The sequence below is a fragment of the Falco biarmicus genome, chromosome 15 (genome assembly GCF_023638135.1).
Source record: "Falco biarmicus isolate bFalBia1 chromosome 15, bFalBia1.pri, whole genome shotgun sequence".
NCBI lineage: Eukaryota > Metazoa > Chordata > Aves > Falconiformes > Falconidae > Falco > Falco biarmicus.
Window position 1 is genome coordinate 2,621,920 of NC_079302.1, and position 24,822 is coordinate 2,646,741.

The following is a 24,822-nucleotide window of genomic DNA, read 5'->3' on the forward strand; positions in this document are numbered from 1 at the left end:
ATTAAGCATTGCTTGTGATGTTCCTGTCAGAATGAGCAGTCCTGAGCAGCAGCAAAGGGGGTTGGCAAACAGCAAAAGGACTGCTGTGGCTGATGTGCTGTTCCTGCTTCAGAGGAACTGCTCTGAAGCACCATTACTTCTGAGGAACAGTGCCACTCTGCATCTCAGCTGACTAAAATCTAGGTTGACCCTAATAATAATCTCCTAGCTGTCTCTTGTGCAGCTGTGCTTGCTCTAATCACAAGCACAGCAAGAACTGCTGTTTTTACACAAAGCCCAACTTCTACAGAAACATCTGAGTTGCACAGAGGCACAGCTGCACACATTTCTGTAGGGAACAAACCTCCTATCTGACACAGTATCCTTCCTGAAGGGAGAGCTGCCTCTCACATGTTACCTGAAGGCATAAAGCTGAACAGCAACTTCTGTGCTATACTCAGGAAACCTTGCAGACATCAAGTTTATTCTACACAGAATAAAAATATTACACAGAATGAAGACAATATATACATCACTTTGTAGGCACACGCCTACATGTGGGGAATGTTCTCAGTGCTTGGATGAGAAGGGGAGAGCTTCAGCACACCTGCATCATCATGGAGTTCACCATGCTATCAAAAGCCCTAGAGAAAGAAATGAACACAGAATATTAAAGGAAGCAGCTAGTTCTGCACAGCAGACCTCTTGTAAAAAAGCCAATGGCTAACAGTGCCTCTTACTGGTTAACAAGCTGGCTCTCCCTAAGCGGAATATATGGTTTTACTCTTTAACTACAGCATGCTCCATTGAGTAAATAATTACTTTTGATTAAGTAAGGGCAGGTCTTATCCTGGCTGTAGGGGACCCACACTGGAGCAGCTTGTGAAAAACTGCAGCCCATGGGAAGGACTCACGCTGAGAAGTTCATTGCGGACTGTCTCCCATGGCCTGCCTCAGCAAAGTATAAAAGAATTTGTTCTTGCCTAGGCAATGGAAGCTCCCAACAGAATTAAAATTCCCTGTGAGATTACAGGTGAGAAATGGTGGGCACTAGCCCTCACATGTGAGGAATTACACATGCTGAATGCCCACCTGTCCTCACCCAAGGATAAGTGCAGTTGTTCAGTCTTTAAGCTGCTCTACTTACCTACGTTTATTTTCATATTTACCTATGGAACAGGCAATTTTTTCTCCTCAGGAAATTAATTTTCTAACACCAGTTCTGAGGTGGGAGTGAGAATTCAATGAAACTTCTCATGAGACTATCAGTTTTCTGTTACTCAGTAAGGGCCCAAAGACAACACAGCTGTTCTCCATTCAGGCAGTTAGAGCACACATCTGAACTGGGCAACCACAGGGGTTATGCTCTTGGTCCTATTAGATCATAGATACACTAAAAGTTCCACAAAGATGACAAAAGATCAGCATGGTCATCCCACTTACCTGGAATGGATACGGTCCCCAGGGTTATAAAAAGGGTTGCACATTATGTCTGTATATGAATTATGCAGCTTTCGGAACATCTGAAAAGGGATTATAGTTTAATTATTTTTTTTTTTCTTCTCAGCACTTTATGAATAAGCGGAAGTAGTAAAAACACTGATGTGGCAAGTTGTGCTGATTTCCTGCACTTACGCTGCGGATCTCATTGTCTCGAAGTGCTGTGTTTGAAGAATCCACCACCATAACAAACTTCACCTTCGAATTTGTCACGTAGCCGTATCTGTGCATCTGTTAAGGCATGTGCTTCTGACACACCAGAGCCTGGCAAAGCAACTAAACCAAGGCTGGAATACACTCAAAGAAATAAGCTGAAAGGAAACATGATGTTCCTGCTGTGTCCAGCACATAGCTAGGACTAGATCAGGCATGTTTGGTAAGGTTCTGGATGACCTGATGGTGATCTTACAGTGTCATCTGACCAGTACCTTCAAGCTACCCAAACAGTGGCTGAAGTAGTTTTAACTGATCCATTTTAAACTCTAGTCTGGATTAATTCATCAAGGCTCTGTGTGCACCAGCTGATGCAGGACACTAGAATGCAGGAACTGTATCCCCTTTCTACCTGACTTCTGCCATCTTTGAGTACTCCAGGGCCAGTAAGGCATGCCTTGCAATTTCAGAAGCAGCTTCCCACTAACTATTTTGGAAAGGTTTTTCTCTTAGGAAACATTTTAACGACACAGCCACCTTATTTATTCTTGTTTGGAAGACCACAATCAGAGACCTGGAAAGATCTTCCAATATCGGCCAATGTGACCCACCTCCAACTTCATGAATTAACAACCAGTTTATGGAAACCCAGAAATCAGGTCTGCTGATGACTTCCATCTGTGGGATTCAGAGAAAAAGCCAAAGAAAGCTCAAAAAACCAACTTTGTGACTTAAAAACGCTGGGGAAGCTGTGGCCGTGGAGTACAGATCTTAGGGAAATCAGACCTGGGATTTAGGTACTTGACCAGAGATACCTTCATACTCCTGCTGCTTTTGCTGGAGTTTTATTGGAGTCTAAGCTTTGTCCTAGTCGCAGCCAACTGTTTTAACTAATCAGGGAATAAACCACCCAGTTTATGAAAGGTGAAGTCTAGCTGCACGAGGCACTGTTCACACATTGCACTCCCTCATGTAGGCTAAAAATAATTTTTTCCACCACCTGGTTGGGCAACAAAACAGATGCTGAACTGACCAAGGCACCCACCTTGAACCGCTACCTGACAAACTGGTCAGTGAACAAGTCTGTACATTTTCTGCTGATGTCTTTAACATGCCACCAAATAGGAAGAGAGTTTTCCCAGGCAGAGCCCCTTGCAAGAAAGAGCTTAAAGATACATAATGGCATGGCAAAAAGCATTAGAAAGATACACCTTGTAGTCTTCAGTGGGGTAAAGAAGCCCTAGGTACAGTTCCCTCTGATCTACAAGAGCCTTGCCCATCGCAGAGATCTTTTCATCCACAACATCAAGGGAAGTGTGCACAGTGTAGTGGAACTTCAGCTCATTTTCAGTTGGAACACTCCGGATGTAGAGGGGATAGTTCTGAGAAGGAGAACAAGTTACACTAACTAGGACCAGCCACTCTGCTGTGTAAAAGCAATGGCTGATGCCACAACACTGCTTTCACCCAAAGCACTGCTCTGTTGGAAGTAAACTATTTAACCATTTTACTTTCACAGCTGTCACAGCACAACTCCCCTTTACACCTTGCGGTACTTGTGAAGTGGATCTGTCTCCATGCAGCAGTGGTAAAAGAATCATTTGCACAGGCACCGCACAAGGCTCAGATCTCTCCACTGCTTGACCTGCCTCCTTGTGCCAGCAGAGCCTGTCCCCAGCTCTTTCTGAGGAAAACCCCTCTCCGCTCCTGGCAGCAGGACACCCCAGGGCACCTTCGCACTGTCCTTGTGCTCCCTGCACCAGCTCCCCCTGCCCTGACCCCAGCCTGCTCCTGCCCAGCCCGCTTCAATCTCCAGTGTCTGCCCTGCTCCCGTCTGTATCTGCCAAGGCTATGCTCTGTTTCTCTTGCCCCTGCCCCACAGCCTCACAGCAATGCTGCTGCCATCCTCACCCCTCTTCAGGCCCCACAACCCCGCCTGGCCCTGCTGCTCCACTCAGGACCTGCAGCCCCATACTCTGAGATCCAGCCCCTCTCCCCTCAGGTCTGCTCAGGTCCCACCTGACCCCCCTGCCCCCCTCAGACCCCACAGCCTGACACTCAGCCCCACTCCCCTCACCCATGTTCAGGTCCCACCTGACTCCCCTGCCCCACTCAGGACCTCCACCCCCACACCCTGAGAGCCAGCCCCTCTCCCCTCAGCCCTGCTCAGGCCCCACAGCTTCACCTGTAGCCCCCCAGAGCCCAAACTCTGGGACTCAGCCTCGCTCCCCTCACCCGTGTTCAGGGCCCACAGCTCCACCCGGCCCCTCAGCCCTGCCCAGGCCCCACAGCCGCCCCTGTCCCCTCAGCCCCCCAGCCTGAGGCAGCCCCACCCCCCTCACCCCTGTTCACCTCCACCCGGCCTCGCCCAGGCCCTATAGCACCCCCCCGCCCCCCACGGCCTGCAGGCCCAACCCCGCTCCACCTCCTTGGCGATCACGGCGATGCACACCGCCATCTTGTCCCCGCCTCCGCCGGCCCTGCCCCGCCCCGCCCCGCCCCGCGGGCGGGTCACGTGACGCGGGCGCGAGCCGCGCTGCCGTAACGCGCGGGGGGCGCGCGGGGCGGCCGTTGCCATGGCGAGGGCGCTGGTGCTGCCCCTCTGCCTGAGCTGGGCCCTGGGCCCCGCCGCGGCCGCGCCGCCCAACCTCCTGCTCCTCCTCATGGACGACGTGAGTGGGGCCCGGGGGGCAGCGGCCTGTCAGCGGGGGGCAGGGGCCCGGGCCACCGGGAGGAAGTCGCTTGTGGGAGGTGTTAGGATGGAGGGAGTGGAGGTTCGTCTCTGGGGAGGGCGGCCTGCTTGTGACCCAGAAGGGGGCTGTGTGCCTGTCCCCAGAGGGGGCTTGGGTACCTGGGAAGGGGTCACTGTGGCTGAGGTAAACTGGGGGCTTGGCTCCACAGAGTGCTTGTTATGGTGTGTGGGCTGGTGGGGCTGGTCACCAAGGCAAGAGTGGGGTGGTGAGGTGGGGTCCCAGGGCTGGCAGAGGGGTTCTGGTGGCAGCCCACCCTCTCCTAGGCCCAGGGTCCTTGGCAGGGATAGGTTGAGCACCAGCACCTTTCAGGCAGGGCAGCTGTTCAAAAATGTCCTGAGGTCTGGGAAATTTCTACGCGGTGCATGCAGGGCTGGTCAGAGACACTGTGGCGGTGGTCCCTGAGCTTGCAGGAGCATCGTGGCCTGTGGGCTGGGTCCAAAGCTGGACTGTTGCTAAGGCAGAGACCTTGAAATAGGGGTTTCACCAAGTTGGCTGCCCGTGAGCCTTATCCTGTAAATTACTCTTCTGGACATCCTCCTAAGTACACATCAAGGGCCACTTTTGGGCCTGGCAAGATTTGTGTTTTGAGAGCGTGTCTTGAGCATTTATTTGCTGCTTTGTGCTCCCTAGAGCTCTGTTTCACTGACTCTGTGGAGCAGAGCTCTCCCTGATGTGCACAGTCTCCCTTAAGTCATAGTTTCCAGGCTCACACACCATCCCTTCCAGGTGGCACGGCCTTCGTGTTCAGCTGTGTGCCACATCTGTTCCCTTTGTCAGCAGGCTGGGGCCTGTGGGGTACCACGTGGAGAAGGTCTCTACTGTGATTCATGGTCAGAGGTCTTCAGCACAGTGATTCAGGCATAACTCAGGGGCTGATGTGATGATCTGGAAAAGTCTGGTTGAAATAAGCAGGAATAGTTGAGTAAGTCTGTAGGTACTTACTCTGAAAGCCATCATGCTTTGTTGCTTTCTTGAGTCCTTGCCATATTTTGTGTAAAAAGTGGTGAAGAAATGAAAGGAAGGCCCAGGCCCAGCGTATCCCTGCCCTAGAGACACTGCATGCAAACCTCTTGCTATTTCTTGTGTCAATGTCCTGATGAAAACAAATGAGACCTCTCAGATCTATAAAGTCAAGGCCATATGCAAGCCTTTTGGAATTGATGCTTACACACCTACATACCTTATCATCAACCTAATCATCTTATCTATCAGTCTGTTCATAATGGCTGAGCAATTAATTCTGCAGTCCTTGACAAATGATTCCACTGGCTGGTAAATGTTGAAAAACTGTGTCTTAGTGATTTTTCAAACCTTGATTGACTCCTTCTGAAGCTAAGACTTGGTTTTGTAGCCTACAAAAATAACTGGCAACCGAATACCAGTGATGGATGTGGTTGTCATAGCACTGAATAAGGTGTATCTACAAGTGTAGACAAAGAAAGTCCAGTACATTTCAGGACATCTTTTAGAAACCCAAACTTGCCTCCTGGAAAACTAAACAAGAAGAAAACTCATTCTGCTAATTTTTATTCTCTGAACTGGGGCAGGGGGAAGGCAACAAATCTCAAGAGTGGAAGTAATCACAGATTTGTTTCCAATGAAAAGTCTTTTCATTTTTGCATGTTTTCATTTTTGTAGTGGTCTTAGCCACGTAGGTAAGGAAATACGTTAATTTTCAACACATTCAAGTTGCTGCCATCTTCCTGTTTTGCTTCTCTAATAATATTTTCATGTCACTTCAGGTGTGTTTATAGTTGAAATGCATTGTGTGCTGTTTTAAACTACTTGAAAAGCTAGTGAGGGTGGGTGTGTGACTCAAAGGGCGGGCAAGCTCTTATCACCTGTTTGGTTCTGTTCTGCCATTTCAGTGTGACAGTTGTTTTCATGGTGTTTCTACACTCCTGTACAAGATAATTGCCTTGTAAGCCTCATTTTTCTGGCCAGTTGAGCCTCTGGCAGTCCATCTCAATTTTCCATTCAGGAATATTTCCCCCTAAGCTGGCACTTGTAATTTTCAAGATGAAAGCTCCTTGGGACAGTGATTATCCCACTCTAGAAGTGTTGGTATGGCATGAGACATGATGAGGTACATATCCTGACTGGACCTTCTGTGAACTATTTATTTATTTAATATGCTGTTCATTAAAAACACTTCTCCATGGTCTTTTGACTTTGGTCTTTCACTAACTTCTGTGACTCTGTCACTGTGTGTGAATTAGAGCAATGTGATAATGGTTTTTTTTTTCTCCTTGATGGTAAAGATGGGGGTGATCCCACTGAATCCGTTTTAATTCCACGTCCTAGTGTTAGGTGGTACCGTTTAACTGCTCCTTGCTCAAACCTCAGCAGCCGGCTCTGCAGGTCTCCAACAATTTTTGTTTCCAAACTGCACCACTGCAGTGTAAATGTTAGACTTTCAAATGGGACCAGACAGATGGTTTTATAAAGATCTTGATACATTATGCCCTCCATATCAGTTGCTCACCTGATACGCATCTGTATTAAAGAAAGCTATTGCCTTTTTTAAAGCATAATATAATCTCTAGCAACCATGGTGCCTAATTGCTCATTAAGTTGTTCCCTTCTAGAACCTTCTGTTTTAAGTCACTTTTATTTGTATTATTACCAGTAATAGTTTTCAGCAATGAACGCAGTCAACATGATGGTAATTTTATGGTTTTCCTGGCATGTGACCCCTCTGAATTAGGAGGGAGATACAGGGTGAAACCACTGTCTTACAAATAAGCAGAGTGACATATAATGCCTCTGGCAGGTTTCTCCCCAGAGCTTGCTTTTAAGAGAAATGCTTTCTCTCTTTTTCCTGCAGCACTGCTTTTGAGTTTAGACCTTTTCCTTGCATTTCTAGTTACTTGTACACAGATGAATAGATTGAGCAGGCTGACATGGAGTCCTGGAGTCCAACACAAAGACATGTAGCCAGGGACTGAAGGGTCAGATTTTGCAGGTGTACAACATTGAACATACCATGTGTAACTTCCTTTTCCTCCCTGGTATGTTTGCATTTGCCAGTCTTCAGGCACTTGAGTAAGATTGAAGGCATTAGGGTTCTTACCCTGTTGTGCTACAAGTGTTTTAATGCCTGTTAGCAAGTCATTTAATCTCATGTGTGCCTTGGTTTCCCATTTGCCAGTGAAAAGCATAATAGTTCCCTGCTTCACAGGGCTGGGGAATATAATTTTTATCACGTGAAGTAATCCCTATGTAGGGAGATGAGCACTATAAAGATTTAGAAATGAAGGGATACAATAAAAGTGTTATGTGGGCCCAGAAGCATTGTTGTTGTGTAAGAGTAAAAGTACTTTTACATCTTTTGGTGTGTTCTTTTTACAGATGGGTTGGGGTGATTTGGGAGCTTTTGGAGAGCCTTCTAAGGAAACTCCTAACTTAGACCAGATGGCTTCAGAAGGGATGCTTTTCCTGGATTTTTATACTGCCAACCCCCTCTGTTCTCCATGTAAGTAAACTGGAGTTTTAAACTAGCATATAAGCATGCCACCTTCTGAGAAGATTGGGACGTTTGCCAGCATCGGACGTGAACTAGTAACCAAACCAGTGATTACCCCCAGGGCAGTTTGGATTTGGTGCTTTGATCTTGGATTTTGCTCCCTTTTTATTTATGTTTTGATTGGAAAACCTACAATCTTCAGTTCATACAAAGCACTGTTTCAGTGATCAAATCAGTCCATCTAAAGGATTTTTTTACTACATTATGGTTTAGTATTCTAGCCTTAGTTGTTGCATTTTTTGATCTTTCTTGGTTTGGGATAAACAAACAAAGCAGTATCTAAATTGTTGCTGAACATAGTTTGTTGGCTTTGGTAAGACTTTAATGCAAGGAGTGGCAGCAGGTCATGTCCTGCTTTTGACCCTGGTGGCTTGCAAGATTCCTGGAGAAAGGGACAAGAGATAAAAGAAACGTTTGGGTCTGGGAGACACAGATATTTTTATCCTTATTGTTTTTTTCTGTGGGATGGATTTTTTTTTTCTTTTTTTTTTTTCTCAAACCTGATTGGCAGCCAAGAACTGAAACAAAAATGAGGAACAGGGGCTTTATATTTGGGATTTCATTTAGGATATAATTTGGCAGTGTACTGATGACTTCCTTGCTCAGAAAAGGCATTTAAGATATGAAATCCTGCTAAGTCAAGTGGTGGTACTGCATGTGCTTAAAGTTAAACATCTGTTTAAATGTTCCCTGCAGTAAGGACCTGACTTTTATTGTCAAAGCTGGACAGTTCTTTCTTCACTATTACATGACTTTTGTTCAGGCAAGCTTGAAAACTTAGCCTTAAGCATCTAATCAGTTTGTGTTAGGATTTCCTCTTAAATATATATGTACATCAGGAGTTCCTTTTATAATTACTGAGATAAGGGGCAGCTGCTTTGACTATTGAAAGTAATTACTGTTTAGCCATGGGTAATTTAACAGAGGGGCCAAATTTCAGTGGGGTTTGTCCTCACTCAAATGGTATTGCATCAGAACCTGACTATCTCCTTGGCTCACTGAAGAGGAGAGTTGCTGCGTCTTCTAATGTGAGTGATCATAGTAGCTGGCTGTGGCAAAAGGACACTGACATGCTTCAGTCAGCATGCTGTCCTCAGCCTTAATGCAATAATGTTAATATTAAGCAGAGAAAGCATGTAAAATAAAATGTTTTTTTGTTATTTGCAGCAAGAGCAGCACTGTTGACGGGCCGTCTCCCAGTCAGGAATGGTTTTTACACCACGAATGCACATGCCAGAAACGGTATGGGCTTCATTCCTGATTTTCCTTCCTCTCTCAATTTCCCTCTGCGCTTTGTAGGAAGTTTTGCTTTGGACAAAGGCTTGGCTCGGTGGTCTTCCCCCATGGATCTTCCAGAGTGGCACAAAAAGATTGCCATGTTAACTGCTGCTAATAAGCGTGAAATGTATTGCTTCCTCCTCATCAAGCAGAAAACCTCCTCGCATTAAGAGACATAAACAAGGCTGGTTGATCCATTTGCTTCTACTGGCTGAGAAATGTTTCCTCTGGGCAGTCTAATTGCTGTCTGGTGAAAGAAAGTCACATGGGGTGTATGTTGACACCCAGAGTAAAGAACAAGCTGCTTGCAGTTTTATTCAGCAGCCAGTTTTCTAACCATTTCAGCCTTGGCAGTTTTGTAGCACTGTTGTGCCCGTAGTGCTTCTACTGGGCAAGATTACCAGTTCATAACATCCCTGGGTTGATTTTTGTTCCTGTGGTTGGTTCCAGTGTGACAGATGCCATATGCTTGGGCAAGAACCAGTAGCTACATGCTGCATTCACACTGCGTAATAGCAAACGTGCTTGGCTGTCTCGGGCCTGACCAAAGTCACACCTTAGATTCTCAAGGGCCAGAGAACTGTGGACGTGAGATGTAATTTCTTTCAGCTCTTGCAGTCTGAGCAAGTTTATCAATCATTTGATTTAGGACAAATACGCCTTCAGTTCAGAAAATATAAAGCAAATCTGCAAGAGCAAAGGCAACTCCAGTGCGCACCTAAAGACTTGCTGTCTTTATGAACCCCTGCTTTCAAGGGTGTTATCTTCATTCCATGGTGGCAGCCCCCTTTATTATTGACTGTGGTGTGCAAGGAGATGGAGTTCTCCCTTTGATCTCATTATTAATTTTTTCTCTTAATCTTGTGGCCTGGGAGAACTTCCAAGTAGTGATATTGCTGGGATTTCAAATTAATTGCTATTTCTGATCCAGTAACAGTGCTTCTAATGATAGGTAACCACGAGCTGCTTGCTCTAATATTTGTAAGAGTCAGAAAGATTTTTGTTTGTTTTATGCAGCATACACACCACAGGATATAGTAGGAGGAATCTCAGATTCTGAATTACTGCTTCCAGAGTTGCTGAAGAAAGCTGGCTACATCAATAAGATTATTGGCAAATGGTAAACTTATTTTAAGATGTCTTGCTTTGAGATTTCAGTGTGCATGTTTACATATTGTGAAGGAGCAGCAGAACAACCTGAACTGCAGGGGAAAAAAAACCTGTTCTGAAGCTCAGATGTCCAACTTTTGAAATCTGTGGTGGATTTTCCCCCCTGCTGTGATCAATTTCTGAATTGAGTGTCACTATTGCAAGTACATACATATATCTTCATACAAAGAGTTGAAGAGGTTTTAGGCGGTGTGTGTGTGTGTGTATTTATTTATTTATAAACCCTTCAACTCTTTGTGCTTTCATCCATCTATCACACAATTTAATCAAAAAATCCAAGATGTTCTGTTGGAACTTGCCTTGAGCACCTACATGCTTTTTATCTTTGGCCCCTGATATGTTGAGGTTTTTTGTTAATAGACTAAATTGTGAAAGCTGCTTTTTTGGGAGCTAGAAGCGTGTGATACAGAAGTAGAGATGCAGACATCTCCAGGGCTACATCAAAGATTGTTTTTCAAGTGTAGAAAGTCAGGGTGGATAGGAACAGGCTTGACTGGGACAATTGATACCAGGTGTTTTAAAAGACCTAGAGAGCTGATGACCGCAAATACTGTGTTCAGGTTTGGGCCCCTCACTACAAAAAAGACATTGAGGTACTGGTGTACATCCAGAGAAGGACGACAAAGCTGGTGAAGGGTCTGGAGCACAAGGCTTATGAGGAGCAGCTGAGGGAACTGGGGTCATTTAGCCTGGAGAAAAGGAGGCTCAGGGGGGACCTTATCGCTCTCTACAACTGCCTGCAAGGAGGCTTTAGCGAGGTGGGGGCAGTCTCTTCTCCCAAGTAGCAAGCAACAGGAGAAGAGGAAACAGCCTCAAGTTGCGCCAGTGCAGGCTTAGATTGGATATTACAAAAAAATTCTTCATGAAAAGGGTGGTCAAGCGCTGGAACAGGCTGCCCAGGCAAGTGGTGGAGTTGCCATCCCTGGAGGGATTTGAAAGCCATGTGTTTAGGAACATGGTTTAGTGGTGGATTTGGCAGTCCTGGGCTGATGGTTGGACTTGAAAATCTTAAAGGTCTTTTCGCACCTAGATAATTTTATGATTCTGTGGTCCAATACTCTGTGAATATTGTCCTTCAGCTTTATGAATTTTCATGGAAGTACAGTATAATCTATGTAGAGGATACAGAAGAACTTCTAAAAAACAATATTTTGTGATGTCTGCAAAGAATCGGAATGGAAAAGCCTGAAAGATACTCAGATCAAATGAGCCCGGTGGAATTACCAGTCTAACAGTTGAAACTGGTGCAGTTGTAACATTCGAATTTCAAATGCGCTCGTGGGCTGTAATGGAATCCCATGGGGTCTGGGGATCTCTGAACAGTTGATTCACAGTTTGGAACAGTGCTGTAATAAATAAATGCATAAATAGCAACTTCAAAACTACAAAGATACCAGAGGAGTACTGCTTGGTTAACAGAGTAATTGTTAATGAAGAGACTTCAGACCGGAGTACTGTCAGAGAGATACTGTTTAGGAAAGCAATGGGATACAATTTATCTAACAGTTTCATTAACAAGTTAGAGGAGAGCACGTTTGAATTGTGGTTGGATTGACTGGTGCTGCTGAAGCTGGAAAGAAAGCAAACTAACCTAAGACAGTGAATTATTTATTACCACAAATCCAAACAGCAGAGTGGCCATGAAGAATCGGATCAGTGGGCTGAATGCAATAAGATGCAGTTCAGTGCTAATAAATGTAAATTCATACACCCAGGGAAAAGAAATAAACAACACAAATACAGATTGGTTCCAGGCAGTTATTTGAAAAACAGCGAATCTGGAAGGACCTGCAGCTGTTAGCAAGAAGCAGACTAAATACGAATGTGCAGTGCACTATCATGCACCCAAGAACTGTTAATCCTGGACAGGACGAGGCAGTCTCTACCATTTGTGCATGCCACCTGCTTCCTAGAAAGCTGTAAAGAAATGCAAAGTCCAGTAGTTAAATTGGGGTCTTACCATAGCCATGCATAGAATTTTAGGGCTTTTAAGGACTTACGTTTTCCAGCAGAAGATTTTTATATCCTTCCAAAATCCCTTCTAAAAACTTTTCAGGGTGTCCTGTGACAGTAAGTTCCACAGTTTAATTATATGTTTGCAAGTCAAGTATTTTCCATGGCTGTTCTAGAATTTGTTGCATTTCATTAAATATCTTTCTCTTATTTGTGTTGTAGGAGGGAGAGAGTAATCTGCATCTCTGTAATTATTTGATACTTTTTTCAATTCTCTCCTCCTGTGAGATCTCTTAGGACGTACTCAGAATAAAATATTTTTTTCATGTCCCTTGTTGTAGAAACATCCAGGAATAGCTTTGTATTATCATATGTATAAATGAGGAAGGGATAGAATCCTGCAGGTCAGACTTACAGTTTCAGTTACATCACTGAGATATGTTCATAGCTGGAATGACGACTGTTTTCTGTTATAACTCATTTTGGAATAGCTCAGAATAACTCTAGGGATCATTTTACTTCAGGGAATGCATTTTATGTCCCTTACATCCAGGAAGTGTGCAGGGGGTGATGGCACAAAATGGACAGGTTGCAGATGCAGACTTGTGAGTGGAAGCTGGAATGATTAAATAAGCATTAGTCTACAAAGGTCTCTTTTAGAGACTGGGAGAGGATGGGCATTCTGTATCTTCAGCATGGTATAAATGAAGGAAATGTAGAATTTGCAGTGTAGGAGCTGTGGAATACAGAGGAGCTTTATCTTGAAATTAAGGATGGAGAATTTTCAAGCTGCATGGTAGAATGGAACTGCCATCAGGAGGAGCTAAACATGTTTTATGTTCACATGTGCACGTAAAGAACTAATTCTCATTTACATTCAGATCTCTTTGTACCATTTTGGCAGCATGAGTACTCCATAAAAGGGATGCAGATATAATGGTACATTTCATGAGCCTTGCTTTGTGTTTTTACAGCTTAGTGGTATGAAAGTGACTTGTCGTAGATCAGAATCCTCTAAGTAAAACGTTATGTACATCTTTGCAATGGCTTTGGGCAGTGTGGTCCATCAGTGCAGATCATCGAGAGAGCATGAGAGAAGACACCAATGGAGGGAAATAACGGAAAGCAAAGATTGGACATTGGATTAAAATGGGATATATGCAAGCACTGGAGTAAGTCTGCATGGATGTGCTTGCAGCAAGTATGAGAAAGATCAAGAGAGCGCTCTGCAGTCATTTATTTGATTGAAGTGCTTCAAGATTTTTCTTCTTAGGCAGAGACTGTTTTCTTGCATGCCATTCTGATGAGATTATTTTCTTCCTTGTAGTAGAATTTTAACTCATCTGTTTCTTCTGTTCCTAGGCATTTGGGTCACCGGCCCCAGTTCCATCCCCTGAAGCATGGGTTTGATGAATGGTTTGGATCCCCAAACTGCCATTTTGGACCTTTTGATAACAGAGCACTCCCCAATATCCCTGTGTATAGGGACTGGGAAATGATTGGCAGGTAATTCAGCTACTTGCCTGGTAATGTTATTTTCTTTGCTTTCCCTGCTGACACTACAGTGCTGGAAGATAAGCGCTAGCGTAGAAAACCCATTTCAGTGAAAAGGGGTTGGCAAAACCAGCAGCTGCTTCAGAATCAGAGTTACAGACCTAGTTGGATGGGCAGTCATCTACAGGTGCTTCACTCTGTGCATAGGACTTTTACAGTGTGTCAAGCATTGGGAATATCCTGCCTCATATATGATCCAAGATCCTTATTAGAGAGTGCCCTGAATATCCTGCAGTTCAGCAGTATGCCAGTGCAGAAAAGATGCTTGTAAAAGGTCATGAAACACATGAACAGCCCTCCTGGGTCAGGCCCAAGGCCCATTTAATCCATTGTAGTCTGCGATGACCACTAGTATTGAACGCCTATAGAAAGGGTATAAGAAAGCATACGTGGAATGGTCTTTCTCTTGTATGGCGGTCCACCTTCCTAAACTGAAGGTTGTGTCCAGATCTTTAAATAGCCACTGACTCAACTTCTATGAACTAGTCTTGTCTCTTTTCTAAACCCATTCGTGTTTCTGGACTCTACAACATCCTGTGCCAGCATCTCATTTCTTGCTTTGCCCTCATACTTTTGAACAGCATTTTCCCTCTAGCCTGGGGATGCCCAATATCCAGCCTTAAAAGGCCTGGGTGGTGGTTTCCAGTGGAGCCAAGACAGAATTAAGGGAAAGCCTTGTTGGAAAACACACAAGGTAGACAGAAATGGGAAGGTATAGGTTAACTGTCAAGAGAGGTATGAGTTTCACATCTAGGAGAGGAAGCAAGGACAGTCCTTCCTGGGGAAAGAAGAGGTTTTGAAAAGGCAATGCCGGCACTCAAGCACTGTTGCCTGGGCAGTGCTTGCTGCTTCTCAGTTGTGGTTGTGGCACTCTGACTTTGCCAGTTAAAGCTGAGATAATCCAGACCTACTTCTGTGGTATGGATGCCCCTCACAGACTAGACATGGTAGTTGACCACTAAACTTTATTCTAAACTCCTAACCGCTTTTTGTAGGAATCCTGTCTTCCCCATCTCTACCTTACCATCTAAATTTAAAGTTGAAGCTTGTTAAATATGAAGCTAGATGTTTGATTCTGAGTACCAAGGCAAACCTGCAAGTTGCATGTGGACTGTCTAGGGATGTGACTGCTCTGGAGTGCCATCTGCCAAAGAGAGATGTTTGCTTATCCCATTGAGCCCTAAAGGCTTCCTGTGATGATTTCACTCCTCTACTTCTCTTGGAAGCTGGTTCCATTCTGTACTGAAAGACTTCTTTATTCCTTCTCTTCCTGTTTGTAATAACCTTTTGTCTGTTTGCATAACACCATTCTGTGCTCCAAGTCTGTCGTCTGTGCCATTCCTGTCCATTCACTTTTGAGTCGGATATCATCTTATTTCACTTGCTGTTACTCTCCTGAAGACTGCCCCCAGCCCTTCTTTGCTTAATTGGTGTCTAAAGATACTTCTAACATAATGTTTTCAAAGCAGTCCAAGTTCTGATTCCAGGATTGCTCTGTGTTGCTGGAAGTTGTTTTGTACTTCTGAAAATTTGCATTTTGAACAGCTATTTGAAGGAGTAGCAACATGAGATCTTTAAGCATACTACCCCTGTTCTGCTAGCTTAACAGTGAAAGGTCAGTGGCTCAGGTTTGTCCAAAACTCGCAGTTGTCATTAATTTAGATCTAGCTGTTTCACTGCTTTCTCTTGTAAGAAATAATATGGTGTCATACTTTTTAATATCTGAAGAGAGTTTGCTGGGTAGCAACTGTGACCTCTTTGTCACCTACTTATACAGTGAGTAAAGGGGAGGGGGGAAGCCTTTTTATGTTGTATATTCCTTAGGATTGGGGTTTTTTTTTCTCCTCTCTGATTCATTTTATCTTAAGATATTATGAAGATTTCAAAATTGATCTGAAGACAGGTGAAGCCAACTTGACCCAGATCTACCTGCAGGTACTGTATTTTAATACTGGTTTCTAAGCCACAGTGACTTCATGCTTCTTTTTTTTTGGAGAGATTTATATGGCAGAGGATGATTCTGTTAAATTCATTTTTATTGCTGTTTACAGGAAGCTCTCGATTTTATTAGCAAGCAGCAGGCCAGCCAGCAGCCATTTTTTTTATACTGGGCAATCGATGCTACCCATGCTCCTGTTTATGCCTCCAAACAGTTCCTGGGCACTAGTCAGAGAGGACTGTAAGTCTTGGTTTTGTGGGTATTGTTGGATTTTTTTTTAATTAATACCTCATGCTGCAGAAACAGAAACCCTAAGCATTGTTTTCTAGATCTGCGCATATAGATAATTTCTCAAAAGTGTATACGTGTGCTGAAATACATTAGTGAGGACTTTGCTTGGATTGTTCTTTGATGATTTTACTATAATCTGAAATAAAGATCATGTGACTAAAATGGGGTGGGAGGGGGAGTCTAAGCTCCTTTGCCAGTTGTGTGAGTAATGAAGTGCTGTATGTGGCACAGATGATTTTTTGGAAGGCTTTTGTATGATTAGTGCCTGTTTTAAAAGCCTATAAATCAGAACAGCAAGTAGAAAAGCATGCATGAAAACTGTAATTTACAGGTGGCAAAGAGCTCTGTAGTTATTGTGAGCCTTGCTTCTGAGAGTGCAGTTTCAAACCAGCATCCATAAGCAAAGCTATGTTCTAAGTTTCAAGTCGATGGCAAAGTGGCTTTGCCTATGTTTGAGAACTTTACAGCTAGATTTGTATCAGTTGCTGGTCTCTGTCCAAGAGTGGCTTGCGTCTGAATGAATTCTGACTCTTAATACCCAAGAGAGGTTGCTCTCTTCAGGTAAGAGACGCGGGTTTTGCAGTGACAGTGGAAAACTCTGTTGCAGGACCTGATGCATAAGAGCAGTATTTCTGCAGCACAGGTATAAATTATGCCTGCTGAACATTGTGGCTGATTGTAGTGCATTATGCTGTGTGACACTTTTCCTCTTTTGCTGCCTTTAATGTTTTGCATCTACTTTTGCCTCAGATATGGGGATGCTGTGCGAGAAATTGATGATAGCATTGGAAAAATCCTAAAACATCTTCAGAAACTGGGTATCAGTGAAAACACTTTTGTGTTTTTCACCTCTGATAATGGGGCTGCTCTCATTTCAGCTCCTAAACAAGGTGAGTCTCAGATAAATAAACCTGGGCTGGGGCTGTGAAATCAGGGCTTGAATCTCTGTCTTGGGGGGGTGGGGAAGAGACATGTACCTGTGGTCTTCCTTTATGCAGTTAGGAGAAACCTCAAAATGCAGAGCGTTTATGTTTAGAGTTAGCTTATGTTCATTACTTCCGGTCACTTTTGGAGGAGTTATCCTTGTTTAAGTGGACTTTTGGCCTAACCCGGTGTGGTTGTTCACCTGTGTGCATTTCTACATGGTGCTCCGCTGTCAGGGGATGAATATTTTTTTATTTATTTAGGACCAGGCACAATATCCATCTGCCAAATGCATATTTGAGCTTTCTGAATAATTACAGAGTTCAAGAGTCCCCCCTTCTTTAGCTCTCATCAAAAATGTCAAGAAGAAAAAATATTTTTGTTACTTTGCAAGTTTTCTTTTGTTTAAATGATTGTTTCTCTCAGAGTCATTGCAAATTGATTTTATAACCCACTCTCTTCTATTTGGAGGTAGGTTGTCTCGTGGTTATTGGACCACAGAGCAGGGAGTATCCTGAGTTCTGATTTCAGCTGAACCACTGTGTTTGACTTTGTGTAACCTGGAATCGGTCACAAGACCTCCCTGTTTTTCCTCAGCAAGCTTAGCTACAAGGTTGGGTTAAAAACCCAGGCATTTCTGCAAAGCACTTCCTATCTCTGAGAGTGAACATCCAGGGAATGCACAATTATTTTTCTCACTCTTGTATCTGCATCTAATACTGCTCTGGTACTTTAAACGGATTATGAAAAAAAGATACTATTTCTGCCTGAAAGCGTCAGATTTCCTTTAGTTACAAACAGCAGTTAACATCTTTAGAGGGAAGGAAAATGCTAGCAAAGTACTTTCTGTTTGTTTGTATGTTGTTTGGGTTTTTTTTTCTTTGTTTTGTTGATAGCAAGTTGTGTTTAACTGTCACTTTCTGTGCTGAAAAGACACTCCTACAATTTCATCACAAACAGATATTTTAAAAAAATCCAACGGAACAAACAAAAAAAACCCCCAAACAAACAAAGCCCAACCCAAAACAACCCTGGACATCTTATTTGAAGAAACATTCATGCAGAAATGAAAAAACTTAAAACTAGCCTAAACATTTCCTAGTTGACAGTGTCCCTTTGAAATACAGTGTTGCATATTGTGGGTTTTTATGGCTTTTTTTGTCTCTCTAGGAGGAAGCAATGGTCCTTTTCTGTGTGGCAAACAAACCACCTTTGAAGGTGGCATGAGAGAGCCAGCTATTGCTTGGTGGCCTGGACATATACCTGCAGGAGGGGTGAGTGTCTGCTTGTAACAATTCTGATCAGTCTAAGTGGACTGAAGTGAATGGAGTTGTTCTTGCTGGGTTCAGTGAGCTTCAGTTCAGACTTTTAACGTGCCCAGCGTGTCAGTCCAGATGCTTGTTTGAATAAGGAGCTGAATGCTGCCCCAAGAGAACAATGCCATTCTTGTTCATTATTGTGAATTTGCATCTAGAGTGTCTAGGATCAACACTTCTGTGAGCGCCAGGCAGTCTGGTCTTTTTGTCTTCCTGCTCTATTTAAACCCTTCACTCTTTTCGACCATGGTATTTTTAGTGGGTTATATATTTGAACAAACTGAAGTATAAAGACACATTGCTAATGTGTGTCCCAGTTTAAAGGAGTGTTTTGCCCACACACACTCTCCGTGCCCTGAAGTATCAAGTGATTTGACCCTCAGGGCTCTCACTTTGGTGTTTGATAAAAGTTCCACTTGGGGGGAGGTTTAGATACCAGACTGTTGCTCTTTCCTGCCTGTACAGATATGATCACTTCAAAATAATCCTCCAGTGGCACTACCAGCCTCTCTTGTCCCAGTTCTCATTAAAGAAGGATGCAATCAATTCTTCTGCAGGCAGGGTTCACGGTAAATAATACAGATTCCTTCCCCTTTGTGAGCATCTCTCATCCCTGAAGAAAGTGATACTTCATTAACTGGGCACAGTGCTTAAGACTGCAAACTATTCATAAATAAAACATTTTTCTAAGTTGCATTCCTTTTGATGGTTTGATTGAGTCAAGATAATGATAATTTATCATTTACATTTAGGAGGAAGCCATCAGGTACCTTAGATCTGCAGCTGAGGGCAGGAGGGTAGTTTGGTTTCATCATTTTTTTTTTTTAAAGCGTTCACAAAACCTACTAGGGATGTTTTATTATTTTTTTAAATTGAAATGAAAACAGTCTTTTTGTTTAAATTTAAACATTTCCATAAAGCCTTTACAAGCCAAGTACAACAGCCTTGGGCTAGCATACAAGAACATGAAACTGAAGCTGACTGTTTTGTTTTCCATGTCCAAACAAAATAATGTGCTAAAAGTAAACATGCATTATAAGTGGGGACAAGTAAATAGGAGATTTAAAAATTCTTTCCATTGTAGTAACTCAGTGTAATTAAGAACATGAGTAGAGAAATCACTGTGCCTGCTTATTTTCTAACTGTGACTGGCTGGTACCCTTCTCACAGGTAGTCTTTTGCATGTAGTGCAGCGGTGAAGCTTTACATGGCACAGAACACTCTCAGTAGCCTGGTGTGGTGCATGGCTTCTGCTTAAGGCCACAGCTGAAGCTGCTGTTTGAATTCCTGTTAACAGCCATTTCTGTGCAGAGTTAACGTGTTTGTGTCGGTGGGTGGACTGACCTACACTATACTATCATGAACCCACACATGCTTGGTGAGCTGGCGAGCGTGCTTAAGGTTTATTGGGGCACGTATGCGCCTGAAAATCCCCTCCACCACCACTGCTGATATCATCCTTGGCACTTAAGCACATGCTTAACTTTAAATCCTTCCTGTCCTGGGCTCCAATTCGTGATGCTGCCTGCCAAATGTCTGCATCTGCAGGTGTTACATCCCAGATGTCCTCTTGGACTCCGCTCGGGTACCTTGAGGAGCCTGTTCTGAACTCTGTCCCCAGGATGTGCTGCTTTGCTGAGTTAGACTCCCATATGATGCTACTGATAAATAAATATGTGATAGCTACTTATATGTCTTTTCTGCTTGTATTCTTGCCATCGAGGCTGCAGCACTGGTACCCACAGCAGCACTGACTACAGGTGAGAGGTTTGGCATTGCTTCTGCGTAATACAGCTCACGCTATGTTGGCCTGTAGGGCACCTGTAGTTATTGATTGATAATTGTCTCTTTCACTGACATGAAGTGACAGACACACATGTTTGCTAGTACAGTTTTGGCTTCTTTTCTGTATCTTACAGGGTCTGTAGCTTCAACGTCTTCTTGACTATGTTTTTAAATCAGTCAGCCTAACTCCTGTGTAGTCCAAGTAGCTGTAAAACATGGGGAAACTGCTTCAAACTCCTCATTGCTCTTTCTTTTCGAAAGTGTTGAAGGAAACAAAGGCTTGGGAGCCTTGAACCAGGGTGGAAGTGAAAAGCTTCTCAGGAGTGCCAAGCACAAAGCTGAAGGGTCAATTCCTTCCTACACTGGGGTTGCTCCAGGAGCCCTGGTTGTTCCTTTCCAGCCACAGACATTTTGAGGAGCGGACAGACAGTCAGTGACCATTTCAGCACAACTGCAGCCAGAAAAAGAGAGTTTGTGTCTCTGGCTAGTGAAATCCAGTTATTGAGTGAAAGGCTTATTCCACTGATGGGATCTGGCAGTTTATTAATGACCTTATTGATATATAGGGTTGGGGGGGGGTTGTTTTTATTAAAGAATACATTTGTTTGCTGAAATAAAGGAGTACCGTTTTATTTAAACAAAAGAAGTTAGGTGACAGGATTGTGAACACTTGGCAGGATATCGATAGAGGTTAGGATAATTGGTGCAGTTGGCTGATTTGCAGTTTTTTGGGGAGAGGAATGCCTCGGGAGTGTGTGTTGCTCTTGGCATCAACATTCAGTTAATTCTGGTCCCCCCTCAGGAATATTTATTCACACACAAACAGGCTTTCTGCAGTTTCCTCCTCAGCTACGTTTTCCAGGTGAATTCACAACAAATCAGCATTTCAACATTCCCCACATCACATCTGCCTTCTGGAAGGATCCAGCTGGAAAAAAAAAAAAAAAGAATCATATTCTGTTGGTATTTGAATCCTCCTTCTCTCTTCCCTCACCCTCCTCCCCTTCCTCTCTCGTGCCTGCTTCCTGAAGGAGAAAAGAACATATCAACCCAAAGACAGCATTGCAACCTTTTCTTCACTATCTCCCATGGGGCGCAAATTGAAATTGAATTAGACAGGGATATCAGGTCTGCTTGCTGTGATAACTGTAAAAGGATTTTATTTAAAAACACCCTGACATTTGTTCACCCAGTTTCAAATATTTAGCTTTCCTCCTTTCCATTCCTGGCGGGGGCGACTTTATTAATTGTCGCCTTTGATTCAGAGTTAAAGCTTGAAAGCACTGATAACAGCAGTGGTGACTATTTCTTCTAGCAACGTGGCCCACAGCAAAAGGATTTCATTTTCTTAAAGACGTTATGTGTATACTGAGAGTTTATTAAAAAGAAGGGGGGGAAGGAGGGGGGAAAAATCCGTTCTTACGTGCGTAATACCGGCTGTTTCTCACTGATACGAGCAATATCTGATCTCGCTCTTTTTTATATATTATTTATTTTCTCTGGGCTGTTGCCCTCTCTGGATTTTTCTTTTTCTTTTCTTAAAATAAATAAATAAATGGGAAAGGCAACTAGAATGAAAGAGCACTGTTGACAGGAGAAAATGGTAATTTTTTTATTTTTCTCTGAAAATACTTCAAAGTTTTATATAAATATTAACCTTTCCCCCCTCCCCCCTTCTTCAATGTGGTGCTGCAGAGCACAGATAAATCCAAGTGGCTGTGGCATGGGCATTTAATTTCCTTAAGAAGTTTTCTCTGCTTCACGGAAAAATGTTGTCTGAGACCAGAAACGTAATTGGATGATTAAAGAGAGTCATCTACATCTGGTTATGGTTAATAAGGGCCAGTACAAGAAGACCATAGTGGCCCCACAGGATTGTCACAACACGATGTATAAATTAGGTGATATTAGAGGCACAAGTCTCAGGTCACCGATTGCCTCTTGCTGCCTGTTATCAAAAGATTGAGGCGAGGGAATGCAGTGACAACAAGTAAAGTGACTTTTGGATTTGGCTTATAAATTGTGAGAGGTCTAATTACAAAAAGTGTCAGAAACCAGTTTGCCTGCCTGCTCCTGACGTAGCAGTTGTCAGGGAGCAGACGTGTGCCAGATCTCCTCTTTATTAGACTCCAAGCTCTGCATATGGTGTTCTGCTGACCCTGCAGCTCTCCAAAGGCATGCTCGGGGTAAATTAGCCAGCCGATGAGCCTACAAGGGGCTGAGCATCTTCGCTGAGATGCTGAGTGCTTGTAATCCCCTTTGACTGAGGGAGTGCAGCGTTCCCAACACCAGTGGCTCATGAAGCTGTCCAGCTCTGTAAGGAGTGAGCTGGTGGTTTGGGGTTTTGTACACTGTTTTTTAATGTGTCCGTCCTTTCTGAGTGCACAAACAAGACCAGAGAAGAGCCTATGCAAGGGGCCGGTCCAAGGAGCACGCAGCAGTGTCCCGCAGCTAATCCCACAGACGACGTGGCCAGCTTTGGTTCTCCCCAGCGGTGCACCTTTGCCGAATGGCCCCGGGGAGACCAAGGAGCAGGGTTACACCATCAGAGAGCTCAGTTCTGTTTCCCTCTCCACAGCTGTGTATCGGAAGATCCCCATTCTTTTCTCCATGTAGGGAGGGAACTTGACATATACATCTGCTTTTTGTGAGGGATTTGTGGGCTCACCTCTGTTTGTCACTGCCTACAAGGACAGGCTGAGCATGACCTCTTTCAAGCTGCCTGCTGCAGCAATGCCTGTGAATAAGGCTTAACCTCAAACGCCCGAGACCTTCTGCAAGACCTATTGATCTAGGTCAACTGATCCAACTGCTTTCCTGGGCAAGGATTTCCATGGTCAGGCTTCCTCTTGTGCTTAGAGTTTTGCACTTTGTTTTCTTCTTAAGAGTTGTGGAGGTATTCTTGTGTGCAGCTTTAACTTTATGTGTTCCTGCCAACATCTTTTGATGAATGAAAGCCATTAAATTTTGAAATTACTATAATCAAATAATGTGATATTGTAACGTTAAACTTGTAATTAGTCCCCTGCATGTTGCTTTCTCCAGTTTCTTTCTTTTTTTAACTTAATTCTTCCTTTGTATTCACCTTTTTCAGCCCAGTCTCTTAATAAAAGGCTTAGTGTCCCAGCGAAAATAGCATTTTTCCCTTTAGTTTTTTTTTCTAGAGTCAGCATCTCACAAAAATTCATTTATCATGTTATCATTTGTTTTCGTATTTAAGTAATGGGTGTCAGCTTTCAGGCTGGGAGTCTGTTTGTGAGTAGGAAGAGGATTCAGAGCTAAAAAGTCTTTGGTAGTCCCAGCATTGTAATGTTCACACTGCCATTCACAAGGCTGCTGCTAGGACTTGGATTTCAGTCAGAAAGTGCTTCTGTACTTACAGATGGGGGCTTGTATCAGATGGCTTCTTGTTTCCGAACAAGTGGTACGGCTGAAAAGGCTCTTTTATGTTGCATCTTGTGCTTGTGTGTCCTGGTGCGAAACAGTCTTGCTCTTGATTTGAATGTATCTGCTTTAATTTAATGTGTCACTGGCTAATTAAACTTCCTGCAACAGGTAACTGCAGCATACTGCAAGCAGAGTGGGAGCAAAGATGCAGAAAGAATCAGTCAGAACAGACTTTTTAGTTTTTTAAAATATAAATAATTAAGACCAGAGAGATTAAGTATGGCTTCCAATTAAGGAAAGGGAAAAAAAAACAGGGGGGGAGGGAAAAAAAAGCTTGCACATCTCCATTGGCGCCAAAACCAGATGTTTTTCTCCCTTATTAAAATATATACTAAAAGTACCACAACTTTACAGTTCTTGTATTTCTGGAAATGGTTTGCAGATTAAGTCATTGGGCTCTTTTTGTTATTATCCATCTATCCCTGTGCTTTCTGGGAAATCTCTCAGGGCAATCTGGATTCCAGAGATGACCTGGAGAGGCTAGAAATCAAGGACCCTTTTTAGCGCCCCCGCCCTGGGTTTAAGTGCTGTTTTTTCAATCCACAAATTACTTGCAATTTGCAAAATTAAGTTGAACTCTGCAAAAACATGCTCCTGTAAAGCGGGTACATACAGAGAAGTGAGAAGAGAGGAAAATGAAAAAAATGAATCAAAATGCAAATGTTCACTGGAAGTGGAGAAATATGGATCATCTGCTTTCTTTTATTATTTTAATAGGAGGTTTGCTGGTGACCACAGCACTGTAAAGGGAGATATTCTCAAAAGACGTTTAGCTGAGAGGGAGGTTCAGGAGCCAATGCTTCTGCTTGGCGGAACCAGCCTGTTTCATTTTGGCTTTTACTGAAGGTCTTTTTGCAAATGCGTTTCTGTTGATTTTTCAGGTCAGTCATCAGCTGGGCAACGTGATGGATTTGTTCACCACCAGCCTCTCCCTGGCGGGATTGCAGCCTCCTGGTGACAGACAGATTGATGGCATTGACCTTTTACCTGCCATCTTGCAGGGCAAGCTAATTGACAGGTTAGTTATGAGCCCAGAGCTCCGACCCTTGCATACTAACTGAAGTGATGCCAAATTTTGGTTTATTTTTTAAATCAGATTTACAGAAATATTTTATAAACTGAATTGATGCCTCTTTGCTCCTGCTCAGTGAGGTGGGGTAGCACCAGAGATTTACACTTTGTGCTCATTCTCCAGTGGAGCAAGCAGAGGTGGGATTTCCTGACATGTGGCATGTTGCCATACAGTGGAGTCTG

At 43.6% G+C, this 24,822-nt stretch overlaps 2 protein-coding genes across 4 annotated transcripts in view; one reads left to right on the forward strand and one right to left on the reverse strand.

Annotated features, from left to right (window-relative positions):
- Positions 1-442: 442 nt before the first annotated feature.
- Positions 443-4,121, reverse strand: TRAPPC2L (trafficking protein particle complex subunit 2L). Its single transcript, XM_056360478.1, has 5 exons — positions 4,058-4,121; positions 2,842-3,014; positions 1,615-1,702; positions 1,423-1,502; positions 443-623 (listed from the first exon to the last, which is right to left on the reverse strand). Exons 1-5 carry the CDS (start codon positions 4,088-4,090, stop codon positions 578-580), a joined length of 420 nt encoding a protein of 139 aa, XP_056216453.1. The 5' UTR covers positions 4,091-4,121; the 3' UTR covers positions 443-577.
- Positions 4,122-4,132: 11 nt separating this feature from the next.
- The window catches only part of GALNS (galactosamine (N-acetyl)-6-sulfatase), a 48,901-nt gene continuing 28,211 nt past the window's right edge, over positions 4,133-24,822 (forward strand). Inside the window, exons 1-10 of one of the 3 annotated variants that reach the window (XM_056360473.1) lie at positions 4,133-4,304; positions 7,737-7,860; positions 9,079-9,153; positions 10,207-10,309; positions 13,675-13,818; positions 15,735-15,801; positions 15,918-16,045; positions 16,847-16,986; positions 18,191-18,294; positions 24,450-24,586. In XM_056360473.1, the coding sequence (XP_056216448.1) occupies positions 4,209-4,304; positions 7,737-7,860; positions 9,079-9,153; positions 10,207-10,309; positions 13,675-13,818; positions 15,735-15,801; positions 15,918-16,045; positions 16,847-16,986; positions 18,191-18,294; positions 24,450-24,586 (1,118 nt within the window). In that variant the 5' untranslated portion in view covers positions 4,133-4,208. Of the gene's footprint in view, positions 4,305-7,736; positions 7,861-9,078; positions 9,154-10,206; positions 10,310-13,674; positions 13,819-15,734; positions 15,802-15,917; positions 16,046-16,846; positions 16,987-18,190; positions 18,295-24,449; positions 24,587-24,822 lie in introns of those variants that run through there. The other 2 variants (XM_056360474.1, XM_056360475.1) reach the window with 2 other exon arrangements.

Bases quoted from the DNA above. Each gene is read 5' to 3' on its own strand.
- TRAPPC2L (XM_056360478.1), bottom strand. From the start codon at position 4,090: ATGGCGGTGTGCATCGCCGTGATCGCCAAGGAG. The intron at 3,015-4,057 runs GTGGAGCGGGGT...TCTCCTTCTCAG, and splicing joins TCGCCGTGATCGCCAAGGAG to AACTATCCCCTCTACATCCG. The intron at 1,703-2,841 runs GTATCTTTCTAA...ACAGATGCACAG, and splicing joins CCCACTGAAGACTACAAGGT to ATACGGCTACGTGACAAATT.